Below are 14,131 nucleotides of genomic sequence, written 5' to 3'. Positions count from 1 at the left end.
CCTTCGGGTTTCTTATAGAAGTGTCTAAACTAAATCTATCTAGTTTAGTTTTGACCTGAATTTTCAACATAATGCTGATGAACATCTTCTAAGTGGCTGAAATATGTATTCGTTTTCTATCATTTTTAAATGGCTGCCTTAAACTATTTGTTAGAAATAGGTTCTAAATGCTTGAGTTACAAGTGAACCAGCTTGGTAAAATGCCTGCGGTGTTTTTATTCCTGTCATTAAGTAATAATGACTACCCAGAACGCACTGACATCAAGTCAATTTTGACTCAGTAAACTCTATAGGACAGAGAACTTCTCCATAGGATTTCAGAGACTGCCTCATCATTTTCCTGTGGAACAGATGGGGAGTTTGCAGCCTGTGGTGTAGTGAATTATCTAATGTCTCTTCTAGCCGTGGTCTGTAACCGCCACCAAACATTTCTGGTCTACTGGGTCTGGGTAAGAGAAGATGGGAGAAGATACTGATAGGCTGCCATGATTCAGCTGTGGATGTTAACAGAGTTCACTGTAATGTAAAAACTTGAACTCTAGCACGGGCTTAAAATGAGTCATCTCAGAAGCAGGAGAGGGTATAATCTCATGATTATCAAACAGCCAGGAGGGGAATGCGTCCTATGGACCCTGAGATCCCTGAGCAGCGAACCTCCTCGACCCAACTGGAGGAGTGGCAGAGGAGCAGAAGAGAACCAAGAGCCAGAGCATGAGATAGAGCAATGGACTTGCCAGCCCATGCAGTGAGTAAAGCTGAGTGACTCTGGGCAGGAAGTTTGCTTGTACAGTGGAGTGGTACCAGGCATTTAAGTGGAAGAGCTACATTTGCTGACCCATGGAGCTAGAGCTGAGTACCTTCAGATGAGGTTTATAGTGGAGTGGTGTGTCCTGTAGGCATTTATCAGAAGCTGACTGGAACAACTGGGTCCTGAGCATTTGTGACCCTGAACTGTAACCCCATAACTGGGAATATGGTGTCTGAGTATGGTGTGGCCATTGCATGGGATTAGTGAGCCCAATTGAGAAGTACAGTGTGTCCTGGGAGGGAAGGTGTGGTGCACATTTTCTGCACAATCCAACACTTAACTCACTGTACCACCAAGGCTCCTTAATAATGAATACAATGACTAACATATGTACAATGACTCAACATTTACCTGTGTCCTTTGTTCATACTGTCCTTTTTTTTTTTTTTTTCGATCTTCATAATGCCCTATCCTACATGGCTCATCATCTAAGCTATGCCCCCCAATTTATGCCATTGGTGCCAAATAAAAACTAGCTTGATGTTCCCTTTTCTTCCATTCTGGTCAGCCTCATGCTCTACTTCCTGATCTATCCTCCTTCAGCCTAGTCCTATGATGACTTTATTATAGACTCTTCTGCCCCCTGTACCTGTCAATTGCCTTTTCTCTGGCTGCAATTTCTGACTTTCCTCTGTAACTGAGACTAATATCTGTCCCACTGACCATAGTCCTTCACATAATGGTGGATAATTACCTTGCCAGACCCAGTCACTGGGTGCAGGCCAAAACTTCTGTACTGGTTTACATACCAGTGTCAACACACAAACTCTATGGAAGCTTTCAATTCATTTTCAGGGACCACGAGGAAGCATTACTAGAACTAACAATCAGCAGTCATTTCTTCCAATTTCTTCATCTACTAATAATTGTGGGCATTCTCCATTACCTCTGCCTTTGGCTCAGCTGATTCATTAGAGGTATCAAGTTGGTCCTTAGCTTGGGCCATTTGAGTCATCAACCTATCCATGTGGGACTGGATGTCTGCCAAAATCTCAGTCACATGAGCTGTGGCCATGGCTTCCTGAATGTCCACTAGATGAAGAGCCTTCTGTTCCTCATCAGCAATCACCTTCTGAACTTTCTTAAATTCCTGCTGTATAAACACCTTCATTTGGTCCCGAGTTACCTGTAGAACAGAGACAAGAAGAAGGAGTCATATACACACACATATACACGCACAAAGTCAACAGCTATTGCTATATGCTAGGCAATCTTGGACAAAATACAAACCATGGCTCCTAGTTCATCCTGAATGTGTTGGAATATCCTCAAACAATGCTACCCTAATCGCTTTGAATGTTTCCTGTTCATCTTTTTGTCCTTTACGTTCTTCAGAAAGTAATTCTTCATCCTGCCTTTTTACTTCTGATATGAATTTTTACATGAATAAAACATCACTGGTTTTAGAGGAAATTATAATATAGTATTCAGGAATCAATTATTGTCAACTCAGCTGTAACTCACAGTGACCCCACGTATGTCAGAGTAGACTTGTCCTTCATAGGGTTTAAATGGCTGGGTTTTTGTTTTTTCATGTATATTGCAAGCTTTTCTTTCAAAAAGTACGTCTGGATGGACAAGATATGGAAATCCACGTGGCATGCAAATAAAAAAAGACATACAATTAAAAAACAAACACTTGGCTAAGGCAGAGTCCAATCCACACAAAATCATAAGAATGGTACAGAACTGGACAGTGCCCCTTTCTGTTGTACGTAGGGTCACCATGAACCAAGGGTACACTGGACAGCAGCAGCAAACAGCAACAATAGTGTTGTAAGGAATAGTGTTGTAAGAATTAACAATTAAAATAATCATAATAATGTAAGAAGGCTCTAAGCCCAGTGTCAAGTTTATTGTGTTGTTGCTAGCAACCATCCAGTCAGCCCTTGATTTACGACCATCTCTGCCCAATGGGATCAGAACATGGTGATCCAAAGGGTTTCCACTGGCTGATTTTTGAAAGTAGAGCACGAGGCCTTTCTTTCTAGTCCATCTGAGTCAGGAAATTCTGCTGAAACCTATCCAACATCATAGCAACAAACAAGTCTCCAGTGACAGACAGGTGGAGGCTGCACATGAGTGTCATTGGCCAGGAATTGAGCCCAGATGTTCCAAAGGAAAGCGAGAATTCTCATCAATGAACTGTCACTGCCCAGTCAGACTTACAGTAATCTTTAATGTTTACTATTATTATTGCTCCATCACTCATCTGTCAACATGTCGTACTATGTTGGCTAATGTGTTGCTGTGACACTGGAAGCTGCATGGTCACCCATGGTGGATACGTTTGAGCAACACTTCCAGATTAAGAAAGATTAGGAAGGAGGAGAAGCAGATCCCTTCTGAATGGTTAGCCACTGACAGCACAATACTGTCTGATTTAGAGCGGGAAGATGAGCCACTCAGGTTGGAAAGCACTCAAAATACAAGTGGGAAGAGCTGTCTCCTCCAAGTATTGTTGTTGTTGTTAAATGCCATCGAGTCGGTTCCGACCCATAGCGACCCTGTACAGGGTTTCCGAGGGTGTAAATCTTTACGGGAGCAGAAAGCCTCCAAGTATAGTTGACTATAATGACATGGATGAAGTAAAGTTTTCGGGACCTTTATTTGCTGATGAGGTTCAACTCAAAATGAGAAGAAACAGCTATAAACATCCATTAATGATCAGAAGGTGGGATGTACTAAGTATGAATCTAGGAAAACTGTAAGTCATGAAAAATGAAATGGAACACATAAAGATTGATATCCTAAGCATTTGTTGTTGTTTAGCGTCACTGAGTAGTTCTGATTCATAGAGGCTCTGTACAGAGTTTCCGAGGCTATAAATCCCATCTTTCTCCCATGGAGCAGCAGGTGGGCTCGAACCACTTATCTCACAGTCAGTTTTTATCCTACAGAGCCACCATACACCGTTATCCTTGGCATTAGTGAGCTGAAATGGACTGGTCTTGGCCATTTTTAATTGGATAATCATATGACCGACTATGCCAGAAACAAAAACTGAAGAGGAATGGTGTTATATTCTTCATCAAAAAGAGCATTTCAAGATTTATCTTGAAGTACAATGCTGTCTGTGCCAGGATAATACCCCTACGCCTACAAAGAAGACCAATTACTACTATTATTATTCAAAGTTACACACCAACCACTAAAGCAAATGGTGATGAAATTAAAGGATTCGGACAGCTTCTTGGTCAAACATGCAATCATGATGAATTTATAATTGCAGGTGACTGGAATGCCAAAGTTGGAAACAAAGAGGAACAATCAATAGTTGGAAAATCTGGCCTTGGTGACAGAAATGATGATAGAGATGACATGATAGAATTTTGCAAGCCCAATGACTTACTCACTGAAAATACTTTTTCAACAACATAAAAAGTGACTCACTATACATGTGGACCTCACCAGATGAAATACACAGGAGTCAAATAGACATCTGTGTGAAGAAATGATGGAAAAGCTCAATAACATCAGCTAAAATACGGCCAAGGGCTGACTGTGGCATACACAAGTTCAGGCTGAAGATGACGAAAATTAAAACAACTCCACAAGAGCCAAAATATAACCCTGATTAAGTATGCTATTGTTGTGAAGTGCCACTGAGTCAATTCCGACCCATAGTGACCCCTGTATAGGGTTTCCAAGGAGCAGCTGGTGAGCTTCAACCATCAACCTTGCAGTTCAAATGACTTTGCAGTCTGACACGTTAGCCCGCAGCACCACACCAGATAAACTGAATTTAGAGACCATCTCAAGAACAGATTGGATGCATTAGACACTAATGACCAAAGACCAGAAGAGCTATGGGATGACATCAAGAACATCAAAAGATCATTAAAATGTTAGGAAAGAAAGGACAGATCACAATGTTGTATAGCAGAAGAGACTGTAACTTGCTCTTGACTATAGAGAAGTGGAAGCAACTGGAAGAAATGATGAAGAAAGTGCTGAACAGGGCAGCTCAAGAAAATGAAGTCAAATATTATAATGAAATATACAAAAACCTAGAATTAGAAAACCAAAAGGAAGTACATGATGAGCATTTTTCAAACTAAAAGAGTTGAAGAATAAATTCAAACCTCACCTCAAGTTGCAATACTGAAGGATTTTATTATATTAAATTAAATAAATATTAATATTAAATGACACAGAAAGCATCAAGAGAAGATGGAAGGAATACACAAAGTCACTGTACCAGAAATATTGGTTGACGATCCTGCAACCAGAAGAACTAGATGGTGCCCAGCTACCACCACCAACTGCTCTGAAAGGAATTATATTAGAACAAAATGGGAGAAAATGTAGATGAAAATGCAAAATTATTTTTAAAAAAGACCAGACTTACTGGTCAGAGACTGGAGGAACCCAAGACTATGGCTCTTGGCGACCTTTCCGATCTGGAATAGAACTCACACTTGTGGCCCAATTTAAGCCAAGCAGTAGACAGGTATATACGGGGGACAACAACACTAATGTGGTATGCCCACCATGAAATGGTCAATCATCCAGGATCAAAGGGGCAACATTTACCTAAGGACAAAGTTAAAAAAGGATAGGAAGGAGGGTGGACTAGAAATAGGAATCACAGGGAGGAAATAACACAACTCACGTTGCAAGGAAGCAATTGCAATCATTGAGATGAAACAGTGTATTATTTGTTGAATGTCAAACTGATGACCTTGGCTTCACTCAATTCCCAATAAAAAGTTGGGAGAAAAAAAAAAGAATTGGTCAATGTTCACTCAGTGCAAGACGTACCATAAGACCAAGACCTGATGGTACTGAAGGAAGAAGGCTAAACTGCACTGAAGGCATTGGCACAAGACAAGGCTCCAGGAATTGGAGGAATACAAACTGTGGGCATTCTTTTTTTATTTGTCTGTTCATTGGTCTCTCACTGTTTGTGCACCTCCACTCTGGTGACTAGATGGGGTGCCTAAGTAAGTGGACACCTCCCTACCCCTTGGAGCGCATCCTACACGCATCCTACGAATGCATATGGATCTGCTCAGCAGAATCCAAGAAGGGCAACGGCATGGCTTAAAACCAAATGGCCATGCAAAATGGGTACAGCCAGCCCAGATCTGTATCTTCCATCAACACTTTCAGCTGATTCTAACTAGATATGAGGATAGGGGAGAGCATGACACAAAGTTGAAGACTGGTTTGTTAAGTGCAGTCAAGTTGGTTCCCATACTTTTAATGACCTATTGCTTTCTTCCTGTATGATGTTCTTGATGTCATACCCAAACTCTTCTGGCCCTCAGTCATTAGTATCTAATATATCATATCTATTCTATAGATGGTCTCTAAATTCAGATGGGATATACTGAAGGTAATATTTTGGCTCTCATGGACTTGTTTTAGTTTTCTCCAGCTTTAGCCTGAACTTGTGTATAAGCAATTGATGATCTGTTCCAAAGCATTTCTATGGCCTTATTTTGGCTGATGATGCGGAGCTTCCCAGGAAAGTTGATCCCTATCATTCCTCTCCTGATTGCTGGCCAAGGTCAGCTTGTAATCTACAAAAACAAGCCATCTGACTATGGAGAGGTGCCACTGGGAATTTCTGCTGTCATGCCAGCTCCTGTCAGTCTGAACTTGTGGATGTAGAGTCTGGCCTAGTTTGGATCTAAGTTCTCAGGCTTTCCTGGACAGTGCCATTTAAGTCTTCCCTACCCAAGAATCTACATGCATGAAGCAGGCCAGGGGAGAGAGTAGAAAGGTAAATAGTTTATGCCTATAATCTGAAGGAGCAAGAGGGGCTCAGTTACAGATGATTGTTGCCATGGAAAAATGAAGGTCCTGATTTGCCAAAACGAAAAAGAATGAAAATCTCAGTTTTTATATGAATTCTCCTGACTTTTGTATTTTGGTTAACTAATTCCAATTAAAAACTATCATAACCTCCAATAGCAACTGTGTAGACCAAACACAATATGACTTGGCTCAGGAATAAGAAAGATAAATGTGAGAAACGAGCAAAGTAAGAACTTGTCAACTACAAATCTTGCAAATAACGGTACTTTATCGGTGTTTCCTACTACCATGTTTTTATTTTATGAGTACAGTAATCCGTTCTTATCCATGGGGATGCATTCTAAGACCTCCATTGGATGGCTGAAACCAGAGGATAAGACCAAACCCTATATTACTGGGGTTTTTCCTATACATACCACAGGTACCCAGAATGACAGCATTAACCCACCGTATCATTTCTGTTGTTGTTGTTGAGAATATATACAGCAAAACATATATTTTTCTGCAAATAAATCACCCATGTAAATAAATAATATGCCCACACATATAATGCCTGGAAATGATGAAAATAAGCAGACAGTTCTAGCATAAAATGTGCTATTTTGGAGTGGGAGTAGGGAATACAGTACACCAATTCCACAGTTTCTACAGGTCCAACTCAATGAATGGATTACATTCTTCAAGTTGTACAACCATTTTCACCCTCCTTTGAGATGAACCATTTTAAATTAGACTCTTACAAGCTAAAAGAGACTTGATACCTTAAGGAGCTTTTGTAACACTGCAAAGTCAATGGAAAAAGGGCCCACATGGCCTGTGTCAGCTCAGACACCTCAAGTGGCTAAGTGCAGCAAGCCCTCAGGGATTGATACACTCTCCACAGGGGCCCTCCCTTGTGCCAGAAAAAGGGAGGGGAGTGTTGGATGTTATTAATGCATCTGCAAATTCTGTATCCGGATGAGAACTGTGATTTGTGATTATTTATGAAATTCCTTCTTATTTTTAGAGTGTATATTTCAGGGCTATTATCCCTCATGATGATCATTTATCTGTGGATCTCTGTCTTTGCATTAAATTAGGTCTATTTCTTACAGATCTAGGTTTTTCTTTCAGAAACCAAATCTGCAAATTTCAGTTAAGAAACTTATCTGAATGCCCTGAGAAACTCTAAAATTAGCGATCTTAATAAGAACTGACTTGCAACCTATTTTACTACACCACACACACACACACACACACACACACACACACACACACACACACACGGGTTCCAAGTTAGGAAAGCTGACATCAGAGTCAAGAAAGGTGTGAACTTGACTGCAGGAGGTAAATGATGGTTTTTTTCAAAATTAAATTCTCTATTTCCCATTACTTTATATAGACTTTCAACATGAGTCTTTATATTATGTAAAAGGCCACAAATGCAAATTGAAGGCAGAATGATCCCCTCTACAAAATTGTTTTGCCTTCTCACTTTATTTTTCCATTAAGAGTATTAACTAACCAACCCACCAACTGTCTGTCAGTTTGTCCTACTGTGATAAACTACATACTGCTGTGATGCTGGAAAACTATACCACCAGTACTTCAAATACCAGCAGGTTCACCCAGAGTGGACAGGTTTCAACGGAGAGTCTAAGACAGACTAGGAAGAAGCACATGGCAGTCTACTTCTAAAAAAATCGGTCACTGAAAACCTGATGAATAGCAGCAGCAGATCACTGTCTGGTAATGCCAGAAGATGAACCCATTAGGCTGCAATGCACTTAAAAAAACTGGGGAAGAGATGCATCCTGAAAGTAGAGTTGACCTTAATGACATAGATGGAACAAGGTTTTGGAGACCCTTCATTTGCTGATGGAATAACTCAAAATAAGAAACATCTGAAAACATCCAGTAATAATCAGAACATGGAATGTACAAAGTATAAATTGAGGAAAATTGGAAGTTGTAAAAAATAAAATGGAACATATAAAGATCAACATCTAGGTATTAGTGAACTGAAACAGAGTAGTATTGGTCATTTTGAATTGGACAAGCATACGGTCTGTTATGACTGAATGACAAATTGAAGAGGAATGGCATTCATCATCAGAAACACATTTCAAGATCTATCTTGAGGAATACCGGTATCAGTGATAGGATACTATTCAAATGCCTACAAGGAAAACAAGCTAATACAACTATAATTCAAATTTACCCATCAACCATTAATGCCAAAGATGAATTGAAAATTTTTACCAAACTCTGCATTCTGAAATTGATTAAACATGTAATCATGATGCATTGGTAATTAGTGGTGACTGGAATGTGCGAGTTGGAAACAAAGAAGAAGGATCAGCAGTTGGAAAATATGATCTTGGTGACAGAAACTATGCTGCAGAGTGCACGATCAAATCTTGCAAGGCCAACAACTTATTCACTGCAAATATCATTTCCCAAGAACATAAACAGCAACTAGACCCATGAACATCACCGATGGAATGGACAAGAATGAAACTGACTACATCTGTGGAAAGAGATGAGCGAGAAGTCTGGTATCATCAGTTAGAACAAGGCCAGAGACCAAATAAAGAATAGATCATCAGCTGCTCATATGCAAGTTAAAGCTGAAGCTTAAGAAATGAAAACAAGTCCATAGAGCCAGAGCACAACCTAGAGTATATTCCACCTGAAGTCAGAGACCATCTCAAGAACAGATTTGACACAGTGAAGATTAATGACCAAAGGATTTGTGGGATGACATTAAGGATATCATACATGAAGAAAGCAAAAGGTCATTTAAAAAGGCAGAAGACACCAAAGTGGATTATCTCTGAAGAGACCTGAAACTTGTGCTTGAACATAAAATAGGCTAAATCAAATGAGAGGAATACTGAAATAAACAGAAAACTTCAAAGGGCAGCAAAAAATTAAAAGTGTTATAACGAAATATGCAAAAAATTGGCATTAGAAACCCAAAAGTGAAGAACACATTAAACATTTCTCAAGCTAAAAAAAAAACGAAGAAAAAATGAAAAAGTTCAGTCTCGAGTTGCAATGTCGAAGGATTCATTTGGCAAAAATTGAACAATGGAGGAAGCATCGAAAGATGTAAGGAATACACAAAGTCACTGTATCAAAACAAACTGGTCAACGTTCAACCATTTCAAGAGGTAGCATATGACCAAGAACTGATGATACTGAAGAAAAAAGTCCAAGCTTCACTGAAAGCACTGGCAAAAACAAGGCTCTTCCAATTGACAGAATACTAGCTAAATTGATTCAACAAACCCATGAAGTGAAATCTGCACATAGACTAAGAGGCAGTCATTCAAAAAAACGAAGGGGATACTGTGTGGTTTAAAATAGGAAAGGAGTGTGTCAAGACTGAATCCTTTCACCATAATTATTCAATCTGTATGCTGGGCAAATAATCTGAGAAGCTGGATTACATGAAGAATGTGGCATCAGGATTTGAGGCAGACTCATTCACAAACTAGGATATGCAGATGATGATCAAAGCCCACAGCCTTCAGTATAGGCTACACCTCAATGTAAAAAAAATTAAAATCCTCACAGCTGGATCAATAAGGAACATCATCATAAATGGAGAAAAGATTGAAGTTGTCAGGGATTTCATTTTACTTGAATTCACAATCAATGTTCATGGAAGCAGGAGTCAAGAAATCAAACAACATATTGTATTATACAAATCTGCTGCAAAAGATCTCATTAAAGTGTTCAAAAAATAAGATAATAGTTTAAGGACTAAACTGCACCTGACCCAAGCCATGATATTTTTCTATTGCCTCATATGCATGCAAAAGGTGAACAATAAGTAAGAAAAACCGAATAATTGATGCATTTGAATCACATGCTAGTGAAAAATATTGACTATACCATGAACTGTCAGAAGAATGAACAAATCTGTCTTTTAAGAAGTACAGCGTAAAAGCTAGAATGACAAGACCTCATCTCATATACTCTGGACATGTTATCAGAAGTGACCAGTCCCTGGAGAAAGACAACATGTGTGGTAAAGTTGACAGCAAAAAAAGAGAAAGATCACCAACAAAATGGATTGATACAGTGGTTCCAACAATGAGCTCAAACGTAACAAAGACTGTGAGGAAGATGCAGGGCCCGGCAGTGGTTTGGTTCTATTGTGCTTAGGGTACACAGGTCAGAACTGACTCAACAGCATCCAACAACAACTAGCAAGGAAGTGTTTCCCAACCTAGTCCCCAAAGGAAAATACAAACTTCTGATAATGACATCTGTTCAAATTCAAGTCCAACGGACAGATGCCCTGGAAGGCTGAGTGTGTAGTAGGTTGTGGGGTACTCTGGAAAAAGCGCATGTCCAGAGCAGGAGTGAAACAGATTTAAAAACTCCCTTCAGATTTCACTTCACCTCCTTGCCACCAAAACTCCATTTTTCTAAAAGCTGTGCCGTTCTCCAAGAGCGGCAGGCCCTTCATGTACCCTTCATGACGGTTAATCTGGGAGCCACAGACGTTATTTTCTACTGAGTTTCCTAGGACTCTAGCTCCCCCAAGGTGAGAGCTATAGCTTCATACTGCTAACTATAAATACATACAGTGTTGCATAAAAAGAAAATTCTATAGTCAAAGATGAGAATTAATGTAAGGCCCCAAATTTAACAGAACTAAGAGAAAAGCATCATGCTTGGTAAAGTGGAGGGACAATGAAAAAGAGGAAGACCAAAAACAAGAAGGACTAGCACAGTGGCAGCAACCACGGGTTCAAGGGTAGCAACATTGATGAGGGTGGTGCAGGCTGAGTGGTGTCTCGTTCTGATGTACATTCTGTTGTCACTATAAATCCAATGGACTTGACAGCACCTAACCACAAGAGACGACAGGTCTGGCTCTTTGCTTTTGAATGGTCACAGCTTTAACAACTCTATGGAGCAATTCTACTCTGCACAAATGTGGTCGCAAGGAGTCAGAGGCAACTAACCAAAACACCAAAAGTGAACTCTTTTTTGAAAAGCAGCAGTAATTAGCCCCGCCCACTAAAGTGCTTCCTAGGGCCTTGGTAGGGGTTCCCAGGACAATCTCACCTGAGGGACCTGGTTCTCCAGGCACAGGTAATTTAGAAGGAGGGTTCTTCTTTTGGTCAACTGACTGCCTCAGAGTTGTTGAAATCTTCAGGCCCTTGTTACAAGTAAGATCATCTATCTTAATATAGTTACACCAAGGCAAAATGCTGTTTACGTTTTATGGCTAGTTTTTAGGGGAAGCTTATTTCTGAATGGTCAGAAATAACTAGTAAACATCTGGATGTTCTCATTAAAGCTGAGTCTAAACTTCTAGATTAAAAGAAAAGAAAAAAATGCCCCAGAGAAATGCAGTGATAAAGTCAGGTTTAGAAACCAATTCTCCTCTGGTTCACTCCCGTGTCTTTTGTTCTATTTCCTTTTAATGATCTCTTTCTGTTGCCATCATGTTCTTATACAGCATTTTTTCTTAATTGAAATGTTTCCTCAGTTAACAGGCTGCTTCTCTTGTGAGCCTCATCTTCCCCACTGTCCCACAAATGAATCTTGGGATAATAGGATTTGTACCTGAAGAGTTAAATCTCAGCCCATGGCACTTTGCATACATTCCTGTAGTTAGTATTTCCAAGTTAGGTCAGACCCAAGGGGACTTGCAGATTGGCACTATACATACATAATTAAAAACATAAAGCCTTTTAAGAATTAAGAGCTTATCTTTACAAACAACATCCACTCAATGTGTTTGACATGGGCTGGATGCCATTAACTCCTAGCTAGCTGGCCTGCATTTGAGTTACGGTGGTGGAGAAGAATGTTAAAAGTACCATGAACTGCCAAAAGAACAAACAAATCTGTGTTGGCAGAAGTACATCCAGAGTGCTCCTTGAAAGCCAGGATGGGCAAAATTTACTCATATTTTGAACATACTATCAGGAGGGACCAGTCACTGGAGAAGAATATCATGTTTGGTAAAGTTGAGGTTCGGAGAAAAAAAGGAAGACCCCCAATGAGATGGATTGGCACAGTAGTGGCAGCGATAGGCTTAGGCGTAGCAATGATAGCGAGGTGTGCCCAGGAACGGGATGTATTCCATTCTGTTGTGCACTGGGTAGCTATGAGTCGGTACCAGCTCCATGGCACCTAACAAAAAAACAACAGCTGTAGAAAACCAAGGCTTTATTCACTGTTCTGTCCTGGGGTGGCACTGAAGGATAAACACTGAACCCACAAGGCTGGTATGAACCTCAAGGTTGGTAGTTCAAACTCACCAGCCACTCTTTAGGACCCACATACAGGGTGGCTATTGGAAAAGACTCGGTGGCACTTAACAATTATATTGCATGTTATAAAAACATTCATGATAGACAGAAAACATCAAGGGTTAAGAGAGAATTTATTCTAAAAAAGTGTGTCTGAGGTAGGCAGAGAAGGATGGAATAGGGTCAGGAGCAGGAAGCTAGGTTAAAAGAAAAACATCCAGACTACAATGATTGGAGATTTCAGAAATACTTGTTCTATTAGCAAAATTTCCTGTACAATTTAAAGGTGCCTCCCCTAAAATTTACTAAGAAAATGATACACTGCATGAAAACAGTGTTCTGAATACTTCACTCCAAAGGTCAAAAAGTTCATTTGTACTTCTTCCTTGTCTGTATAGCCCCTGTTCTAAGAGAAGTATCAAAATATGGGGAATGGAACTTAGTCAGATGCTGCACGCTGTCCTCCTCCCACAGCAATGTCCTCCCAGTCTGCCAGTGTCCGCAGAAATGGTCAGGTGGGGAAGCACAAAGTCAGGGCTTCCATACAGCCTCCAGCAAAGAGCTTCATCAACACAGAGGACAGAGCCGTTTTTCAAGGGGCAACTCCCATTTCTTTTGTCTTCTTTTGTCTGGAGTAGAACAGCCACTACTGAGTTAAACAACTGTCCACTCTTCGGGTCTGAAAATTTACCCAACAGCCTCAAAACATAGCGAACAGGGGCCATAAGCAAAGTCCCATTACGATCCCTCTCACTGATGTTAAAAATTCCTGACAATCTGTTTAGAAGACTTGCTTGGGTTTTACAACGGGGTGTTGAGAAGCACAGAGTAAGAGACATTTTGTCTCTTCTTCAAACCAGCTTTCTCATCATCCTCACAAGTCTCCAGTCAGAGGCAGCTCTTTATAATCCTTTACTCCCTTTTCCTTACCCTACCTTTGTTGCAATTTTGTGCACCATGGGATCTTATAATATATTCTATGATTTCTATATGTATATGCATATAATTCAAGGTCATATTTTGGCTCTCATGGACTTGTTTTCATTTTCTTCTGCTTCAGTTTGAATTTGCATATGAGAAATTGATGGTCTGTTCCACAGTCTGCCCCTGGCCATGTTTTGACTGATAGGGAGCTTTTCCATCATCTCTTGCCACAGATGTAGTCAATTTCATTTCTGTGTATTCCATCTGGTGACGTCCATGGGTATAACCATTTCTTATGCTGTCTAAAAAAGGTATTTGAAATGAACAAATCATTGGTTTTGCAGAATTCTATCATGCGATCTCCAGCATC

At 40.1% G+C, this 14,131-nt stretch overlaps 1 protein-coding gene across 1 annotated transcript in view; it reads right to left on the bottom strand.

Annotated features, from left to right (window-relative positions):
• Positions 1-1,667: 1,667 nt before the first annotated feature.
• The window catches only part of TRIM44 (tripartite motif containing 44), a 56,924-nt gene continuing 44,460 nt past the window's right edge, over positions 1,668-14,131 (bottom strand). Inside the window, exon 3 of the mRNA XM_006864914.1 lies at positions 1,668-1,934. Within this exon, the coding sequence (XP_006864976.1) occupies positions 1,668-1,934 (267 nt within the window). The remainder of the gene's footprint in view (positions 1,935-14,131) is intronic.

The sequence above is a fragment of the Chrysochloris asiatica genome, unplaced genomic scaffold (assembly GCF_000296735.1).
Source record: "Chrysochloris asiatica unplaced genomic scaffold, ChrAsi1.0 scaffold00072, whole genome shotgun sequence".
NCBI lineage: Eukaryota > Metazoa > Chordata > Mammalia > Afrosoricida > Chrysochloridae > Chrysochloris > Chrysochloris asiatica.
This window is presented reverse-complemented; position numbering and strand designations above follow the sequence as displayed.